Source organism: Hippocampus bargibanti, linkage group LG16 (genome assembly GCF_051943395.1).
Source record: "Hippocampus bargibanti isolate YZ-2025 linkage group LG16, ASM5194339v1, whole genome shotgun sequence".
NCBI lineage: Eukaryota > Metazoa > Chordata > Actinopteri > Syngnathiformes > Syngnathidae > Hippocampus > Hippocampus bargibanti.
Window position 1 is genome coordinate 7878665 of NC_142749.1, and position 20336 is coordinate 7899000.

Below are 20336 nucleotides of genomic sequence, written 5' to 3' on the forward strand. Positions count from 1 at the left end.
AAATACGCCTACTATAAATATGGTTGCATAATGTTTGAATGTATTTCCACACGAGAATACCATTTGCACTGCATAAACACAAACTCACAAAGGTGGTATGAAGATTCAACTATTTTATAAAATGGAATACAGTAGAAACATAACCTGTGACTGTAAAGTGTTCTTGAGTTTTTAAAGGTGCTTATAAATGAAATGTATTATTATTATTATTATTCACATTTTTTTAATTAAAAATATTTTTGTTGACTGTTTATTTTCCCATTGGTCTTTGTTCCAGGAAATGTTTGCCAATCAGCAATATTTCTTCTGTTATATTTATATTAGTTATTATTATTGTTATTATTAATTATACTATTAAAGTCAAAGTCAGCTTTACTGTGAAATATGCTAATGTTTGACTAACACTAATAATAATAATAATAATAATAATAATAATAATAATAATAAGAAGAAGAAGAAGAAGAAGAAGAAGAAGAAGAACAATCATAATACTAATACTACTACTACTACTACTAATAATAATAAAACTACTACTACTACTAATAATAATAATAATAAATAATAATAAATTTAATTTCTAAGCGCCTTTCAAAACTCTCAAGGACACTTTAAACTTATTATTATTTTTATTACGATTACTGTTATTATTATTACTATTATTCACCTTTTTTACTTAAAATATCTTTGTTGACAATTTATTTTCCCATTGGTCTTTGTGCTAGAAAACGTTTGCCAATCAGCAATATTTTTCTCAGAAAAAAGTAATAACTCCCTGCCCTATAAACAAAACCTTTGCAATTTTCGTTCTTCATTGAAAACGATTGTTTTGCAAAAGCATTCAATCATGGCTGGAAGAGACAAACGAAAATCTTTTACTCACCATCTGTTATTGCCATCTAGCGGACAGATCGACGATCAAACATCTTGATTATTTAATTAATTTTATTTCGTCTTCTGTACATACAGACAATACAATACAGTTCGTATATGGAAATACAGTAGTCATAATCGTCAATGTTAACTCAGGATCTAATAATGTGCAGTTCTAGTCAGGATTTGAGACTTAAATATTTCCGTGAAAGTATACTTAGTATTTTATTGAAATATTTTTTTCGCCCAATATGTCTGTGGTCACATTATGTTAAACTGTAATCATAGGCAATTAGAGATTCATAAGAGCGGAATCCTCCTTGATTCATCACTCATTCACAATGGTGTTGAATAAATACTGAAATCTTTCACTACTTATAATATGCAGCCAATGCCTTCAGTCATTCATTGTGACTTTCTGAAGTCAGGCTCTTGAATACCACACACAAAAACAACTTGTTGGTCACACATTAACTTTCACTGGCAGAGTTGAGGAAAGAGAAGATCAAAATTGCAAACTTTGAACTGCTCCTGTCTCCAAGTATAGCCCGCTTGGCGAACAAATACATTTATTAATTACGTAATTCCAGTTGTCTTTCCTATTGCTGCTGCACTTTTAACTGCCATGTTGCAAATTGCTTTGAGCATGAGACCCAAATTGGATATTGTGGTCCTCCTGGAAGATTTTACAATACAGTACATTCAAAAATGTATTCCAATTGACTTGTTCACATATAGCCTGGGTTCAAATCCTATTGAGCAACAGTGTCAATGTTGTATGAATTGCATGCTTTCTGTCTCCATTTGTTCTATGGACGTCATTTGTTGCCTTTTGCCACAATTATTTGGGACTGGTTTATGCAAAGAATAAAAAAAGCAGTATATCAATGGATGGACAAATATATTTGGTTGAGAGAGCAGAAAATAGACAAGGATCTTTCAGGTGTGATGATGACCAACAAGCGGGCAGTCAGGAGAAGCAAAGCGGACTTAACAAAATGCATCACAAAGTAATTAAAAAATGAACAGCTAAACACACACACATACACGCGCACACACGCGCGCACACACAGCGCGCGCACACACGCACACGCGCACACGCACACACACACACACACATTAGCTACCTCTTATCCGAGGTCATGTGGTGGGGGCAGTAGCTTCAATAGGGAAGCCCAGACTTCCTTCTCCCGAGCCACTTCTTCCAGCTCTTCCTGGCGGATGCTGAGGCATTCCCAGGCCAAGTGGGTGACCTAGTCTCTCCAGCGTGTCCTGAATCGTCCCCGGGGTCTTCTGTCAGTGGGGCATTTCGGGAACCCCTCACCAGGAAGGCGTCCAAGAGGTATCCCAATCAGATGTCGAGCCACCTCATCTGGCTCCGCTCAAAGTGGAGGAGAAGTGGCTCGACTCTGAGCCCTTCCTGGATGATCGAGCTTCTCACCTGATCTCTAAGTGAGAGCCCGGACACCCTATGGAGAAAGCTTATTTCGGTTCGTTCTTTTGGTCACGACCCATAACTCGTGACCATAGATGAGGGTTGGGACGAACATCGACCGGTAAATTGAGAGTTCACCAGGTCCGCGCCGATCCGTCTGTCGATCTCTCACTACCTCGTACCCTCATTCATGAACAAGGCTCCCAGGTACTTAAACTCCTCCACACACACACACACACACACGCTCGCACGCACACACACACACACACAGACGCGCGCGCGCGCACACACACACACACACACACACACACACACACACACACACACACACACACACACACACACACACACACACACACACACACACACACACACACACACACACACTGATGCACAAAAAAAAAAGCAAAAACACAGTCATGAAACAAAATCAGCAAACAATGAAGAAATGCACTGACAGGATCAAAACAACACGACAGGAACACAATGACCTGCCAATGACTTCAACAGAAACCCGGGAACTAAATACAAGCAAAGTGACGAGACAACAAGAAACACCTGGACAAGACCCGAAGGTTTGAGGAATCTGATTGGCTGATAAATGTGACCTGGATAACGAGAACAGATGGTGACAAAAAAAAATTAAAAAAAGACATGATCTTATAACACCAAATGTAATCGAAACCAAACCAAAATCAGAACAGAAACAGTTTAGCAAATATGAAGCTGTGGGCAGCGAAGTGGAGAATCATTGGGTACCATTTTCTCGCCATTTAAGTTCCTCATCTCAGTTTCTTTAACTGTGTCGTTAGACAATCTGGAATGCCTTTTTCCATTTGAGAGGGTCGATGTTTTGTGTCCTTGCAATTTTCTGCGTGATGATCCCCTACAGAAGAGCAGTTCCGCGTAAGATTTTCTAAAGTCTCTGTTCAAAGCGGGATAGAGGATGGGATTCAGGAATGAGTTAAAGTAGCCTAGCCACAGGAAGACGGAGTGAAGTGTTGTCGGGGGGTTCATCTGTTCTTTGAGTCCCGTTCGGGTGAAGAAGGTGAAATATGGGAACCAGCAGATAATGAAAGCCCCCAGCACAGCGGCCAGTGTTACAGTAGCTTTGTGCTCTTTGGCCGTGGCCGCAGTTGATGCCATTCGGACGAACGATGGAGTGGCCGCACGGATTCGTTGCACCTGAGAAAAATCAATGAAAATTCCAATTTAGTTACAAATGCAATTCCAACTGGTATGATCATACTGAAAGGGTGAGAGATCATTTTTTCAGGAATACACACATACAATATATATATATATATATATATATATATATTTAAATAAGGTAACCAGGAAGCAAATGGCTACCTACATTTTCAGGATAGTATAACATCTGCAGACAATGGAGCAATACTTCTATTTTCTTTTGATGTCTTATAACAATCCAATAGTTGGCAGAGGCCGATTTTTTGTACACAGCACTGAACAAACTGTATGCTCACTAGCTACACAAGACAAAAACAAGAAGAGTTTTTCAAGATTTCCTTTGATCATCTTTCCAGAGGCCACTCTTGATATTTTGAGGACCTACAATGTTGACACCTTAGGATTTATTCAATATAGTTTTGTTTGGTGGTGTGCCATGAGGTTTTCAAACTTAAAATATGTGCCCTGGCACAGTAAAATTTGGGAATTACTGCTCTAAATGACAATATGGTTTGTAGACTAAAACAGTAACATCAATCCAGTCAAATAATCTGAGAAATTTATAATTGTAATGTGGTGTCTTCATTTTTTTCCTCACACTATAAGGCAAACCTAAGCAGGAGAAGGAAACAATGATTATTTTTTTGTTTTAAAAATGGCTTAAGTCACATATTACAATGATCATTAAATTCAGGTTGATCAGATTTACCCTATGACATTCCAACCATTTAAAAAATATTTTGTTTTCGTTGTTATAAGTTGTCCAGACATAAATTGCACGACAACCGTAACTTTGGGCCACTGGATTTTAAGGAACCCATTCAAGCTCCCCAATTACTCACCTGTTGGCGTGCCACTCTGAAGATGCACAGGTACATGGAGCACATAATTATCAGAGGAAGGTAAAATGCGCACAAGACATACAAAATAATGTAGTTGTTATTCCATTCAAACTGGCAGTAGCGTCCCTCCATGTTGTCTTGCCCCATGTGCCAGTCCGAGTGCTGCACCCTGTAGTCGACCGTGTTCCAGCCGAGGTGAATGGGCACAAAAGACACTGCCAGTGACAAAGCCCAGATGCCGACGATGGCCAGTGTCACCCTCGTCGGAGTGATTCTCAAGGAATAACTGAGGGGTGCTGAAATGGCAAGGTATCGGTCCACGCTGATGGCCAAGAGGCTCAGGATGGAGGCAGCACACAGCATGACATCCAACGAGACATAGATGTTACACATGGTGCCTCCGAGGGGCCACCTCCCACTGCGTAACTCTAGAGTTGCAGAAAAGGGCAGCACCAGCAGGCCTATCAGGAGATCTGTCACCGCCAGTGACACCACAAAGCAGTTAGCGATGCGCCACAGTCGGCGGCTGAGGCCCACGGCCAAACATACCAACACGTTTCCACCAACAGTTAAGATGATCAATGACACCAGAATGAACCAGTGGAGAGCTGTAGAAATCATGATGCTCTCCTCCGCTGAGTCAATGAAACAACGCGGAAGCTTTGGAGTCGCTGACTCGTGTGTGTGTGTGTGTGTGTGTGTGTGTGTGTGTGTGTGTGTGTGTGTGCGTGCGTGTGTGTGTGCAGTTCATAAGTTTGAGAATGGAAAAGTCTTCCCAGGCACGGGCACTTTTTTCCTCTTAATTTTCCCCTGACGGGACTCTCCGAGGTCAACAAGTCCCTGTTGAGGGGGGGAAAAAAATACAACTTTTACTTATCATTGGAAGTGCCACAAATGCTCTATAAGTGGAATAATTATTGCAAAAAAAAAAAATATCTATAAATACAGTAAAGTCTCGTTATATCGATATCGGATATATCGATAGTCCCGGTTATATCGATACTATTTCTATGCACGCACGGAGAAAATTACATGCAAACAGGGTCGGATATATCGATAGTCCCGGTTATATCGATACTATTTCTATGCACGCACGGAGAAAATTACATGCAAACAGGGTCGGATATATCGATAGTCCCGGTTATATCGATATTTTTTCGGACTCCCTTGAATATCGATATAACGAGACTTTACTGTATATATATATATATATATATATATATATATATATATATATATATATATATATATATATATATATATATATATATATATATATATAAAAATAACATTCCACCGGGAACAGAGTGGAATTGATGGAGCTAAAAAAAAAAGGAGAGATTGGTCAATACAATCCCATGCTTTTAAAATAACTGAGTGGGTACATTTTGTCATCGGACATGTCATACTGATCTTTTTGGAATGAGAAACCCGGCAGCTGGACAAACAATGTTATAAATGAACTTTATTTTGTGTAACTTAAATTTTCTATGAGAAGTAATCAAATTTAATTATATTGTCATTGCACATTTACATGCAACATTTTGTTTACTGTAAAATACAATGGCCAAAATGTCATCAAATTAATTAATATTATATAATAGTGTTAAAATAAATTAAAATGTAACCCGGTTATACAATGAAACAATTCCCTCACAATCGATCTATAATGCAATTCTCAGTTTTTTGGTGTATTTCTATTTTTCAATGAGTTTCAGCAGATCCCCACGGGCTTTCATTGTAACTGACTTAATCTTTTTCTCTCTTATTTCGCCACAAATTGAAGGCAATGCACAATGGTCCTTTAACAAAGTGGACGCACAGTGTCATGGAAAATGTTAATTTCCAATTGCTTTTATACAAACCATTGTGTCTCTAGTAGAGGTTTGCTTCCCATCAAGTGAAAAATTAAACAATCAAGCACTGGACAGATTTTCCTTGTTGCCTCTTAGTGAAAACGTGACTTGGTAGGCAAGGTGGACAAAAACATGCCATTTTCAAGCAGTGTCCATATCTTATTTTGTTTTTCAGTCTGATTGTTTCGACATGAATAGAACCCACAACAGCAAAAAGCAAATCGCGTGGTTGTCTAAATGTAAAAAAGAGCAATTAAAACATGATCACATCCTCCACTCAAGGAAGTGACCATCTATTTCTGAGGTCATCTTGTCAAGATATAACCACCATGTGCATAACTCAGCAACATAATTATATATTGTTTTATGGAGTTTACAGCATGCTTGACTCTTAACGGGTGGTTATATTAGCAGTATCACAATAGTATAATACATATAGCACATTTGGTTTCTCCTCGTTCTAATTCATATGAACAAAAAAAAAGGATGACTCACTGAGCATTTCTTTGAAAACTTCTTCCCGGATTGGAAATAATGGCTGATAACAGCCAAATGCAGTCTATGTGCTCTTTCTCTGGCCTCCCTTCATCCTTTTCTTTCTGTTTCTGACCCTCACACTAAACCGAATTATTTTTTTCTCTAGCTTGTTGAATGGCATAGCAGTCAGCCAGATATGCACCTCCTGCCCCTCTCTGGTATACTCATTTATGATTTGGGATTAATCAGTCACGGTGGCCCAGTGCTCCAAGGATTAGTGCGTCGACCTCACAGTGCACAAGTACCGTCTTCCACATTGCAAAAACACGCATGGCAGGTTAACCAAGCATGAATGTGAGTGTGAATGGTTGTGTGTCTTGCAATCGGCTGGCAAATGGTTCAGGGTATCCCCCGTTTTATGCTCCAAAATGGCTGATATAGGCTCCAGTACTCCTCGAGAACCTTCTCAGGATATGGGGATTGAAAAATGGAGTGATGGATGGATTAATCAGTCACTCTTGTTTCAACTTGGAAAAAAGGCATTTTATGAATATTTTTGAGAAAAAAAATAGACATATTTATTTCCTGTATTGTATTTTGATTTAACTTGAATTCAATGTTTATATTTTTGAGCATTTGAAATATTTTGAAAAAAATGGTTGTAATGTTTGAAAAATCATGAATAAAGAATAGTCGGATAAACCTGCAGTTTGTTCTAATGGAGGAATAAATCGAGCTCCCAATCCAAGTTTGGACATGTAGTATTACAACACACACTTATTACACATTGAGCTATATCTTCACTTAACAAGATGGTAATAATGGATAATGGATGATATAAATGTGTTTTTCAAAGAACACAAACACGCAAAATTGTGATGTTGAGCCTTTGTTTTGAATGACATCATAGTATGAACATATTACATGCAAAAAACATGTCTATACACTATGTTGGGAGTATGTGACTATTCAACGGTCCAGGTCTTACCATTTTATCTCATATAATGACACCACCTGCTGGACACGAGTGAGTACTCAGTCGGTGTTTTGTATAAGACCCCATTTTACCTGTGACTCAAATGAGGACAATCGGTGCATTAATTACACTGCTGGATGAATTCCTAATAATGCGGCGATGCAATCCCAACAAAAAATATGGTCCAATATCCAATTAACATTACCGCTCTCCCACCAAATATTAGGATTAGTTGAATTGAAAGTACTTTATACGACATATATCTGTATTATAGCATGCTGCTGTTAATCACACTTCATTAAAGTTGCTTATATTGATTCGTAATGTTGTTGTGGTTGCAAACGATGGCTGATTATAAGCCAACAACAGTAATTAAAAGAGGCTCCAAGCGGTGTTGACTGTCAGTCATCCACTTGCACGCTGTTGAGTGAGACGTGAGTGAGCCTGAGGTGACGTTTGTGACTAACAAGCGAATTTGCTGCCTTTCAAGGATGCTGGCCAGAGTTGCTTGATGTTTTAGCATCTAAGCGGTCTCTTATCAGCAATCATGGCACCTTTAACATCGCAACCACATCGTCGTGAATTAGCAAGGTGGTAGTAAGGAATCAAGGATCAAAAGTGCTGATATTTTTCCTCAAACCAGGCAGGCATTTTCGGGTATAGGCAGATATAAAGGCTGGATGGATACATGGCTTGAGGAGGTCGCGATGAGAAGAAAGGAGCATATGTGGAACTGTCGCGGCTTGGAATTGAAGCGGCATTACATGGGACAGGAGATGTGAGACAATCTCCTTTTGTCAATGGATGCTACAGCTTCGACGTCCCTGATCCACCGGTTGAAAGGATACTTTGGTCCTCTCCTCTTTCATGTAGAATTGTGTAATACAGCAAAGAGGGTGCAGAAAGTGCTCGGATGGTTTTGATGAAAACCACCCAAGTCCTTCTCAATACATTCAAATTTTGTACTAAAGTTAATGAATTTCAGTTTTATTACATAGAAGTAAAACATGACATAATTTCACTAAATGTAGAGAAAAACAATTTTATCTTTTAAATACTGTTGATGATTGCGGCTCATAGCTCTGTGCAAACATCCAAATCAAAATCACCATCACAATATTCTACTACTATAACCCATATACAGTATCACAAATGAGTGCATGATGTAGAAAAACAAACTAGTCCCAACAATAAAAAAAATGAATGCAAATATCTTTGATTGAATTCTTCATATAGCCCATAAAATTAAGCTAGTTCAAAGTCTACCACAAAGGCTCAAGACAATCACTTTCTCCCTCTGAAAAAATCTGTCATATTGTCTGTTTTTTTTTACATTTTCATCCCTGAGAAGCTGTTCTCTCACATCTCCCATGGATTACTACTCCTCCAAAGCCGCCGCTCGAGGACATTTGACCCTAGGAAGCGGAGTGACGGTAAACCCCAACTGCCCTGTCTTTGCCTTCCTTGGTCCTTTGTCGTCTCCAGGGAACACTGCTAGTGGTTCTCTGTTGCCAAAATGGTTCATTAGTTGCGCCTGTGACTCAAACAGGCGGTGGCACTCCCATAAAAGGAGGAGTGAAAGGATGAACCTCCTTCTCCTTTATATGCCTCAAAAATCAATTCTGACATGCACATGAAAAGCATTACAAAATAATTTCAACAATAACTGACATGATTTTTTTAATTGTTGTTGTCATATTGGGATCATGCCTTATCTTCCTATTACTTTAGACAAATAATGTAAAGTGCAATTTTGAGATTTAACCACTTACATTTGAGATCTGTCCTACTCTAAAGCAAGGTACAGACACAGACATGCCACAGTGTAACCCAAAGATACAGTTGTTTTTTTTGGGACAAAAACTAGAAAATCAAGTTTTTTTCCAATACGACCGCTTCATCTTCATAGTGCCAAATATGAACCAAATCCACTGCTACAAACTGGAATATGTCTTATGCCCACATATGCTGCATGGGTCATAATCCAGGTTTTTGGGGGAGGGGATCTGCTAAGAAGCTGGAAAACTCAACAGTTTTTTTCTTCCATTGACAAAAAAAACAATAATAATAAAATCCAAGAGCCGAGATCCCTTTATCAGTTCATGCTTGTTTTGCTCTGCTACCCTCTTCCTCACTGTAACTTTTTTTGGGTTTGGCGCCTGTCTTCACTGAGTATCTCAGAAAGAATAAGCAAGTCTTAAGGAGATTTCAGTAACATTTCCGACACAATGCTGGAGAACTTATTCCAAAAAGGTTACATTCAGGGGTTATTTGGAAATAGAATGTTGTGGCTTTGTTTTTCAGAAGAATTCAAACTTCTTTCAAATGAAGTAGATGCTGTATTCAGTATATTTCAAAGCCTCTTGACCTATTGGATTTTCAGAGCCTTCAGAATCTATTGGTACAGAAAACGATAAATAGATGAACGACTGAATTAGGCAATAACACTGTTATGTTTCAGAAACATGAGTTTCATCCAAGGCCTTTCGTAAAAAGAGCTAATTTTTCATACTCGCTAGACTGTATTCGCCGTTGCAAAGTGTATTGTCAACGCTAATTATGAAATGATAAAATTCTTACACACACAATCTTGTGTCCATGACCAAGGTCTTAGAGGTCTAAACCTGCTCCATTTTCCTGGCCATCCACTTTAACAAAACTTTATAGAGATTTTCACTTTTCTTCTTTGACTTCTTCACATTTTTTACCACTTTTCCAAGCAGACTGAATTTCAGCACACAAGAGTGGTAAACACGGTTAGCAGTATTTCTTCTTGCTGAGTGTTGATTAAGAACCTCCAAGAAGCACCTTTCCTGATGCCTGAAGTCATACTCCACGCTGAAGAGAAAGAAAACATGTTAAAACAGATATAGGTTAATCACAAAATTTAGGCCACATTTAAAGAGTAAAACATTTTATGACAGTGTGGAACAGGCCTTCAGTTGGGACTATAAATTTACAATTATCACAACAAAGAAAATGATAAAGTTGACTCCGACTGCATACATTTTCTGTTGTACGTTTATAACAAGACCATGACACAACTTCAACCTCCAAAATCTTATTTTTCAGATAGATGAGATCAAGAGAAATAGACGGGCTCTTCATCTTCATGTTAATCATCATCTTCATCATCATGGAGGTTGGCTGATGCTTTGCTTTGTAAAGCACAAGGCATTTTTTTCTGTTTCAATAGATCAGCATTTTACATTTCCGAGCCTTTTTTAAACTCCTTTTCCACAAACAGAATAGCTGTCTCAGAGGATTATGATTTAACATTCTATTGCCTCCACCTGATGCAATGTTCCAATTTGAGGGTGTAATTTAATCTAATCTATTTTAATCAAATCTTTTATATTGGTCATGTGCGATATTTTCAAAAACATCCCATAAACAACTCATTTGTTGGATTGAATCCTTTCATGTTAAAATGTCCACTGTAGTAAGCACTGTCCCTGAAAGGGGTTGAGAGCAAATTTTGTCAGCAACATATTGAAACATCACCAACCTGTAAACAATGCAAGCTGACTTTTGGCAAGTGGAACAGTTTTTGAGGTCCTGCCCGGTTATGGTGCACTGCTGACTATAAAAGACATAAAAAATATGTATACAACATTCATTTGGGACCACCTTATGAAAAAAAAATGTCGTTAGAAGTTCACGATAGCGCCGCGTGAGTAGCTCCTTTACACAGCAGCTCCTGTATTTTGTTTTTGCTGTTGTGAAATGTAAATTTCTCCACTGTGAGACAAATAAAGGTTCATCTAATCTAATCTATGTGCCGTTGGTAGTGAAAAACAACAAAAACAAATCACACCAAATGTAAAACAAACTCTGGTCTAAAACAGGACCCCAGTACTGCAGTCATAACATATGACAATAGATCTCCATTTTGCATTTTGGATGAGAATGATTAGCACAGACACATAGCTGGAAGCCCCTTTTAAGCTTAGTCATGTCTTAATTAAGAACCACTGCAAAAGTAATTTTGAAACAGCATGCATAAAAATTTCAATAATTGCCTTACTCTCTATGGTACTATATGAGGTCCAAACTTTCCTTGGACATTTTAAAATTGCATCATTTTTTTGTATGTTTTCCATTTCGGCTTTTATTTTAAAAGACACGATCCTGTGTCACGTCTTTTAACCACCATGACGTTTCTAATCCAGTAAAAAAAAAAAATAAAAAAAAATATATATATATATATATATATATTTTTTTTTAATATATTTTTTTATATTTATATTTTTTTATATATATACAGTGAGACCTCAATTTACAAACCTTTTGTCTTACAAACGTCAAATTTATGAAAATTAAACCTTATAATACACACCCACCACGGCTGGCGGAGTGATCTTCGGCGGAAGCACACGACCGAACAGCACCAGAGGTTAAGTTACCAACAGTCCTTATGGAAGGTGACTCTCCTTCCATAAGCCATCAACGACCATCAAAAAGGTAAATAAAACATTATTTTACAGCACAGTTTATTTCTTTAATTACATTCGTCATGTAATGCGCCTCTCTTTCCAAACAGCAATTCCCTTTGACTTCGACCTCCAACGCCATTCCATCAAGCCATAAATGACCATCACAAATGTAAAGTGACTTTATGATACAATGCAGTGTATTTCTTTCATTACAATCCAATAGCACATTTCTTATACATATAATAAGGTATGTTGTGTGTAGTTTTAAGGCTTATTTAGTTGAAAAGTATATTTTAAGGAAACCCGGGAACGGATTATTCCCATTTTAATGGTTTCCTATAGGATTTTTTTTTTGAGATACACACTTTTCACCTTACACACTCTGTCTGGGAACCAATTAAGTTCGTAAGTTGAGGTCTCACTGTATATATATATATATATATACACACACCAGGATATATAGCCAGAGATATATAACTGCATTAGCTTTGTTGAGATTGTCATATTTGCATATGGAGTGATGCTCACGTTGTCGTGCATAAGGAGCCTCTTTGTAATTCAGGCCAGTGCAAATGGTGAGTCACTTGACAGGAGCAAGACCGTTGGACATTCTGAAAATATTTGTATGTCTGAGAGCACGTTTCAACAGTAAATTCAATATGTAACAGGGCAGATTTGAATCTGCATATTATATGACAAAGCAAATATTGTGTTACATTTTCAGCGGAACAGAAAGAAACCGTTATCCTCACCACCTCTATCCTCACCACCATGATTGTGGCACACGTGTATACACACACACAAACACACACGCACCCACCCACCCACCCACCCACCCACACACGCACACGCACACGCACACGCACACACTCACACACTCACACGCCCATCCACTTACCTAAGGGCAGGAGTGTGGTTGGCCTCCAGGTCATGGATGATGTTCAGCAGAGTCCTGATTCTGTCCTTGTTGGCTGCCAGACTGGCCTCCACACTTTCAAGTCGATGTTGCATGGTTGCTGATTTACAGCACCAAGGGGAAGAAGGCTGAAAGTGGGCTGCCTCACTCGGGTGGGAATGGGCCAGGATGAGGTCCGGGTCCGCTGTTTCCTGCTTCGGGGCACGTTTGGAATCCCGGCTGACGATTGCCTCAGCCTCGCTGGACCCCAGGCGTCGTAGGGATGCGGAATTGCAATGCGTGCAAAGTTCTCCCTCACTGCAGCATAGAGCTGGTGCAATTAAAGACAACTTTGGCCCTTTGAGAGATTGTCGAAACGTTGATTTGTTTGACTCAAGACTCTGCATCCGCTTGAGATCAGAATGCGCATTCCTGTTTGGTAGCGTGGAGATAATGGGCTCACGTTTCCCTTTTGAGACTGTTGGATAATTTGGAGGCTTCTGTTTATCTGTGTTTGAGTCAGTCCGAGTGTTTGCATGCATGGGTGAGATGCCCAAGGCAAACTCTTCTGGATTTGAATCCATCTGCTGGGGTGTTGTTCCTGTTGGGCATATAACACACTGTCCCTTGTGTTCTATAACTGTGTTTCCTTGATAATGTTGACCCGTTTGTAGTTTTGCCTTGCTGCAACCCCGCAGATGCAAACTGTTGGACTTAATTGGCCAAATGCTACTTTGAGGGGTTGAGTCCTGTGTTATGCAGCCGGAATGTTGTTTGGATTCATTACTGAGTAAATCATTGATTAGATTACCACTCGCAAAATCTCCATCAGTATGCAATTCACTATTCAATTCTCTGGAACTGTCAGTTCTGTTTGGAGCAGTTTGGCTCAAAATTGACACACGGCCACTTTTAGAGACTTTTGACTGCCCGAGTAATGCCGTGGGAGCTGTTTTTGAGACATTTTTCTGATTTGGAACAGCAGGTACAGAAGTGGACTCAGACGTGATGTCATTTGCATGTGTTTGGCAAGGCTCGTCAGGACGGCGAAATGTATTATCATTAATTGATTTGTTGTGTTCGTGAGTCATATTGCTTGTTTTAAGCAATACATTATGTGACACGCCAGAGTTTGATGAGGGGTGAATATTTGAAGAGGTCCTCGGGGCTGTGTTTCTGTACGAAGCATAATTAGTAGTTGTGGGGACAGGAGCTGACATCCCCGGTTTAGAATCTAGCATTGCACAAGATTGTTTTAGCAATGTTGCCTTTCCACAATTTGATAATTCTGAATTTGAGGACTCAGGTTGTTTATTTGCATCCAGAGATTTAGGATCAAACATGCCACTTGCAATAGTAGTTTGTTTTGAGTTTACATTAGGGTTGATGGGACAAGTTAACACCATGCTGCTGAACGAGTTTAATTTTTCGTGAGCGACTGAAGAATGTGATGAATTTTTGGGCGTGGCTTGCTTTTCGGATTTCTGAGGGTCTGATAATCCGATCAGAAGTGCTACTTGTGAGTCCTCTTTTGTTTTAGTTTTTGGTGAATGTGGAGACTTTTGGAGTATGATTTCACAGTGCGGAAAAGCTGTGTTATGTTTTGTGGACATGAGTGCCGTATTGAAAGCTTGTACCGTTTTCGGGAGTGTACCTGTTGTGATTCCTTTGGATGTTGTGTACAAATGAGATGGAGTGTTTTCTTGTGTGGCATGTACAGATACACACACCTTTTGCAGCGCATTACGATGGTATTTTGAATGAGTTTGTATGTCTGGGGTGTTTGATCTAGTAGCTGTGGCCATAAGCGCAGTTGTTGGGAGTAGTCCCTTTTGGGTGTTTTTATCGTCAAGAGTTATCTTATTTAAATTGTCGACAGTATCAACATTATTTGTATCACTGGTAGCTTCAGCAATAGTGATTGAATTAGTGTGGATGGTCTGTGAATAGGTCCAGGCGACGGAATGTCCGTGGGTTAAGAACTGTCCTTTAATTGAATGGACCGGACATGCCGGGTGTCTCAGCGTTTCTTGATTATCTGATCTTTGTTGAGAGCTTGTCTCTTTTTCTCTGGAAAGGGAATTCTTAGGGTTTTTTGGTCGGACGTCAGTTTCATTATGGGCCAACTGAAGATGTTTGCTGGAGTTAATCACGTCGTGGGCTGAATGAATTTGTTTCTCTCCTTGGCAAGCAGACATAGGGATAATTTGAGTCCCTAAAATGTCTACTCCAGCCGTTCTCCTGCCTCCACATTGGTTGCATAATTTTGGTGATCCACTGAAAGGTTTGGTAGCGGAAAACAGCAACATTTTTCTTGACCCTGTGTAATGTCTGTGCATTCTTTGAGTTGGGGTGGATTCACTCTTCTCAATGTTGATGCCACCCATGGCCTCTGAATCTACCACGCTACCGTTAGCGTAGTGGACAGTTGGTTTTGTCCCCGGGCCAATTTTGGTTCCAGTCTTTGCAGAATGTGCGGTGGCCTTGATTTTTCCAAGTGTGCGGTGAGTACGATCCGTATTGTATTCAACATCCTGCAAGGTCTCACATACAAGTTCTTGAAAAGACACTTCTTTTTTACCTTTCAAGTCCCCACTCTTACTCAGCAGTAGTATGTCTTTGTGGTCCTTGGTAATGTAACGGTTGGCATTATGAGCTGATTGCGTGTGGAGTTTAGACATGAACTTTGCGCACTGCTCTGAAGGTGCTCTCCCTATCCCGGGGGATGTTTGCACGCCAACGCTGCCTCTCTGAAGACCCCATGTTTGCAGCTGCGCTCCTGAGGTTGTGTCACCTATTGTTTTCCTCCAACTACGCACTCCAACCAAGGCTGGGACACCTAGAACTGGTACGGGAGTGCTCAGGTCAGCCGCTCGTCTCCCCATCCTCTGGCTGATTGCTTGCAACGTTTCACAATTTAAGGTGACTTCAGGATTTTTCCTGTACCATCTTATACATCTGGAAAAAAAAAGAGGGAAACGCTTATTGTTGCGAGGAAGTGCCTGTAAGTGGTTACCCAACGCTCTATCAAACTATTCGAAACAACGTTGTCCAAGACAGTCGAACTTTAGGTCATAGTTGTACAAATGAACGGAACGTTTGACGATGAATTTGATCAACTGTGACTTTTGGAGCAGCACACAAAAACAATAGACAAAACTCTCCCTCATGTTTACAGACAGTTCAGTCTTGGTGCAATAAAAACAATGAGGGAAAAGGATTGTTATTGGGTGAATAGTCAAAAATGAAAGCTGATCCCCTTTTTACAGCGTAACTAATTACAAACGTGAGTCGACTAGTTTGAATATGTGGTGAAATGATATTGGAATAATGGTTCCCATTTAGGATCATACTTCCTCTTTCTCATTAGATTCTATAATTTCGCCCTTCACTACAATGATGCGAGATACAAGTCAGACAAGTGTTTATAATTTAAAATCCAAGTTGAAAAATATGATTAATTTATGGATATTCCCTGTGCAAGTGATTATGTTCTTTTAAGGTATTTTGAAAATAATTTCACCGTTTCATTTTACGTTGTTTTTGTACTTTTTCAGTCTACTTTTTATTTCTCTCAGAAAAAAAAACACTTGTTTGGAAATGCTTCTAAATTTTGTAGATTTAATTGTGTGAAACACATTTAGATGTCTTGTGTTTAAAATGAACAATTATTATTTTTTGTACATTCTAGCACTGCATAATTATACCGGTGAGGTCAGTTAAAGTAGATTACACATAAAAGGAGTCCTCCTTGGTGCACAATTTCAGATATGACCAATAATGTAACATTAATCGAGTGAAACAGTTACTGAGGAAACTGGTTTAAAGCTATATTTGCATTTCAGACTAATGTATAAATCTTGATTTTTGTATCTGACACCAAACAGAATCATTTATTGGCAAAGTAAACTGCTGGCACTTACATAGCCCTTATTGAAAACTCATTTGCATTCATGGTCGCATGCAACATCCAGTTTATCTTGGACATTGGCCCACTATGATGCCAACGGTCCAGATTGAGTGAATTTATTCAAAAGTACACTTTCACATAGATTGTGCAGTTTTGAATGCAGGGGATGGCATCATTATCATGTCACATGTTATTTGAATGGTGGGTCTTCAACTCTTGAAGTAGGACACTGAATACAAGTTGTGACTTAGCCACTGCAAAACAATTTTTAACAGATCATGATGTCATATATATATATATATATATATATATATATATATATATATATATATATATATATATATATATATATATATATATATATATATATATATATATTAAGTCTGCATAAATTCACTGATTAAATTCATTCACATAAACAAATACAATATGAATTACTCCCTATGTTAGCTTTGGGCCAATTCATGTTTTTATATGACTGACTGACTGATCATGTCACTCTGACATTCCGTCATCAGTCTGTTTCCTTGAGTATCACTTTTAAATATGTCAAAGAGTGCTAACTGGCTAAACAGATAAATATTTGGACCAAAATTGCAAAGTAACGAACATAATTCGTTATTCGTGGTATATATGCATGTTTGCTACTATAATGTCTAAGAACCATAGTTGTCTTTCGACAACACCAGTATCCTCTAAGACAGGGGTGTCAAACATACGTCCCGCGGGCCGGAACCGGTCCCCGAAGAGGTTCGATCAGGCCCGCAGGATAATTTGGAAAAATGCATAAAAGACATGGAATTAATATTTTTGATTCACTGCAATTCATGGATTATTCGCTAAGGGGCGCACTCTTTCAATCAGAGTAGAAGACACGTCGCATGACTGAGACAGACTGAAAACAGCCGACGGTGTCAATGCGCCATCTGCTGCTTGTTACGACGTTGTTAATATCTTGGTCTCTACCTCTCCGCTACACCCTCATTAGCCAAAATGTCGTTATCCAAACGGAGAAAAGTAGATAAGGAGTGTAGAATTTTCAAAGAAAAATGGACCACGTCCTATTTATTTACAGAGATGCACGGAAAACCTTTGTGCTTGGTGTGTTTGCAACAAGTTTCTGTATTGAAGGAATATAATATTCGACGCCACAACGGGACTCATCACAGTGAAAAAATATGACGGGTTGCAAGGACAACTGAGAAGAGAAGAGATTAACGAATTGCTGGCGGGTCTGAGGAAACAGCAGTCAACTTTCATCCGGAGCCGAGAAGTCAGTGAAGCAGTGGTAAAAGCCAGCTACCTAATTGCTAGTGAAATAGCATTAGCATCGAGGCCCTATTTCGACGGTGAGTTTGTTAAACGATGCATGATGAAGGCGGCTGAACTTGTATGTTCCGAGAAGCGACAAGCTTTTGCCAATATTAGCCTGACGAGGAATACTATAGCAGAGAGGATTTATTGCATTTTCCGTGGCAATTGACGAGAGCACTGACATCACAGACGTGGCCCAACGGACCTTATTTATTCGAGGAGTTGATGAGACATTGACTGTTACTGAAGAGTTTCTTGAGTTGGTGCTAATGATGGACACCACAACAGCCGAGGACATTTTCGGCTCTGTCGTTGCTGTATTGGACAGAGTTGGAGTGAACTGGTCCCGCGCTGTCAGCCTGGCTACAGACGGGGCGTCATCCATGGTCGGAAAGAAAGCAGGTGTCGTGACAAAGTTCAAAGACAAAGTACAAGCCCTTAATGGAGGAGATCGTTTCTGGACATTTCACTGTATTTTGCACCAGGAGGCATTGTGTTGCAAGTCGCTGAAAATGGACCACGTCATGGAGGTGGTTGTTCGCACTGTAAATTTCCAGAGGTCTGAACCATCGTCAGTTTGACAAACTTCTCAGCGACAGCAACATTACCCACAGCCTGCCATACCACACTTTAATGTTAGTCAGCAGCTTCAAAACAAAAGTTCTGTGATGGAATTCTACTGTTCATACAACTCCATATATTTTCAGTATGTATTGTATGTGTATGTATGTTTCATGTATGAAGTTTACAGATTTACAGGACACATGAACACTTTCTTCATTACAAATTTAGAATCACTCCCCTTAGTTTGTAAGGTGTACGCAGGGATTACATTTACATTTTATATGCGTATGTGTAAGTGGTTTAAAAAATCCCTTTCTTTAAAAGTCTCATTTAATCTTAAAGTGCATTACTATATTTTTCAGTACAAATTAAAGTTTTGTGCCTTTGTATAATCATTGGGATCAATTGCAATGCATATTTGTGAATGATAAAAGTAAATTGCACATTTGTCTAAGGAAAGATGAGGTGTTTGGAAATGTTTTGTAAAAGGATAGTTCATTAAATGTCAATATTTTCCTAATGTTCTTGTGCTTCTTTACACCAAAACAAAGGAAAGACATGATATTTTAGCTATTTTTAGCAGAGTATGGTATAATTTTAATGGTCCGGCCCACTTGACATCTCCCTAGGCCGTATGTGGCCCGCGATGCGAAATGAGTTTGACACCCCTGCTCTAAGAGGACAACCTTTGACATCTGTTTGAAGACAAGCAAGAATCCATCTGTGAAATATAATGTGTAAACAGAATGTGCACTTGGAAGAGTTCATATCCAAGTCATAACTTTAACATGAATACATTCTGACAAGGCTGCTCTCACCCGCCTCTTTATCTTCTTCACTGACTGCCATCCAGTCATGTCAAAACTGCAGAAACATCTAGTCGGATACCGCTGGAGGGAATATTAATTTGAGTGGCCGTTACTTGAACTCAGACGGGTGACATGTATATGTTGTCACTTAATAACTAATGAAAGGTTATTGAGATGGAAACCAGCTCTTTGGATTGGATTGCAGAGTCAAGACCTAACTTCATGCAATACTGTATCAGTAGATTCAACTTAAATGACATACCTGATGGATGTCTGCATAAGAAGAACAAAGTTTGCACTTCCTCTTCGTTGTTTGCCAGAGACCGGGAGATTTTCAGCGTCTTAGATCTTAAACCCATTCAAACAAAGGGTGTTTGCTGTGATCCACTCCTGCAAGGTCAACCTTGTTTTCAAACATTAAAATTCCGACCGACTCGTTATCATCTTTCCCTGACCAAGTCAATTTGTAATTTAATCTACCTTGACATAATGTTGATACAGTGCTTCCCTTTGCTCTCGTCATGAACTAAATGCCACTGTATGCTGCCTTACAACACACTCAGTCTCCAGTTGCTTGCATCTTCTCTCTCATTCACTCCCTATTATTGCCCTCACAGTCCTCTCACCATCCTGATCTACGGCTGCATGGTGCTTTAGGGAGAGAGACACAGAGAGAGAGAGAGAGAGAGAGAGAGAGAGAGAGAGAGAGAGAGAGAGAGAGAGAGAGAGAGAGAGAGAGAGAGAGAGAGAGAGAGAGAGAG

At 39.2% G+C, this 20336-nt stretch overlaps 2 protein-coding genes across 4 annotated transcripts; both read right to left on the reverse strand.

Annotated features, from left to right (window-relative positions):
- Window positions 1–994: 994 nt before the first annotated feature.
- Window positions 995–6857, reverse strand: hrh2b (histamine receptor H2b). 3 transcript variants are annotated; one of them, XM_089016973.1, is made up of 4 exons: window positions 6690–6857; window positions 4888–5178; window positions 4339–4811; window positions 995–3490 (listed from the first exon to the last, which is right to left on the reverse strand). In XM_089016973.1, the coding sequence occupies exons 3-4, from the start codon at window positions 4729–4731 to the stop codon at window positions 3017–3019; spliced, it is 867 nt and encodes a 288-aa protein (XP_088873099.1). In that variant the 5' UTR covers window positions 4732–4811; window positions 4888–5178; window positions 6690–6857; the 3' UTR covers window positions 995–3016. The 3 variants fall into 3 exon arrangements, with proteins under 3 accessions (XP_088873099.1, XP_088873098.1, XP_088873097.1); XM_089016972.1 differs by lacking the exon at window positions 4888–5178; XM_089016971.1 differs by having other exon boundaries at window positions 4339–5178.
- A 1857-nt stretch (window positions 6858–8714) lies between these two features.
- LOC148886288 (uncharacterized) lies at window positions 8715–19952 on the reverse strand. Its single transcript, XM_089017099.1, has 4 exons — window positions 19838–19952; window positions 12982–15936; window positions 11156–11230; window positions 8715–10485 (listed from the first exon to the last, which is right to left on the reverse strand). Exons 1-4 carry the CDS (start codon window positions 19852–19854, stop codon window positions 10266–10268), a joined length of 3267 nt encoding a protein of 1088 aa, XP_088873225.1. The 5' UTR covers window positions 19855–19952; the 3' UTR covers window positions 8715–10265.
- Between the last annotated feature and the right edge of the window lie 384 nt (window positions 19953–20336).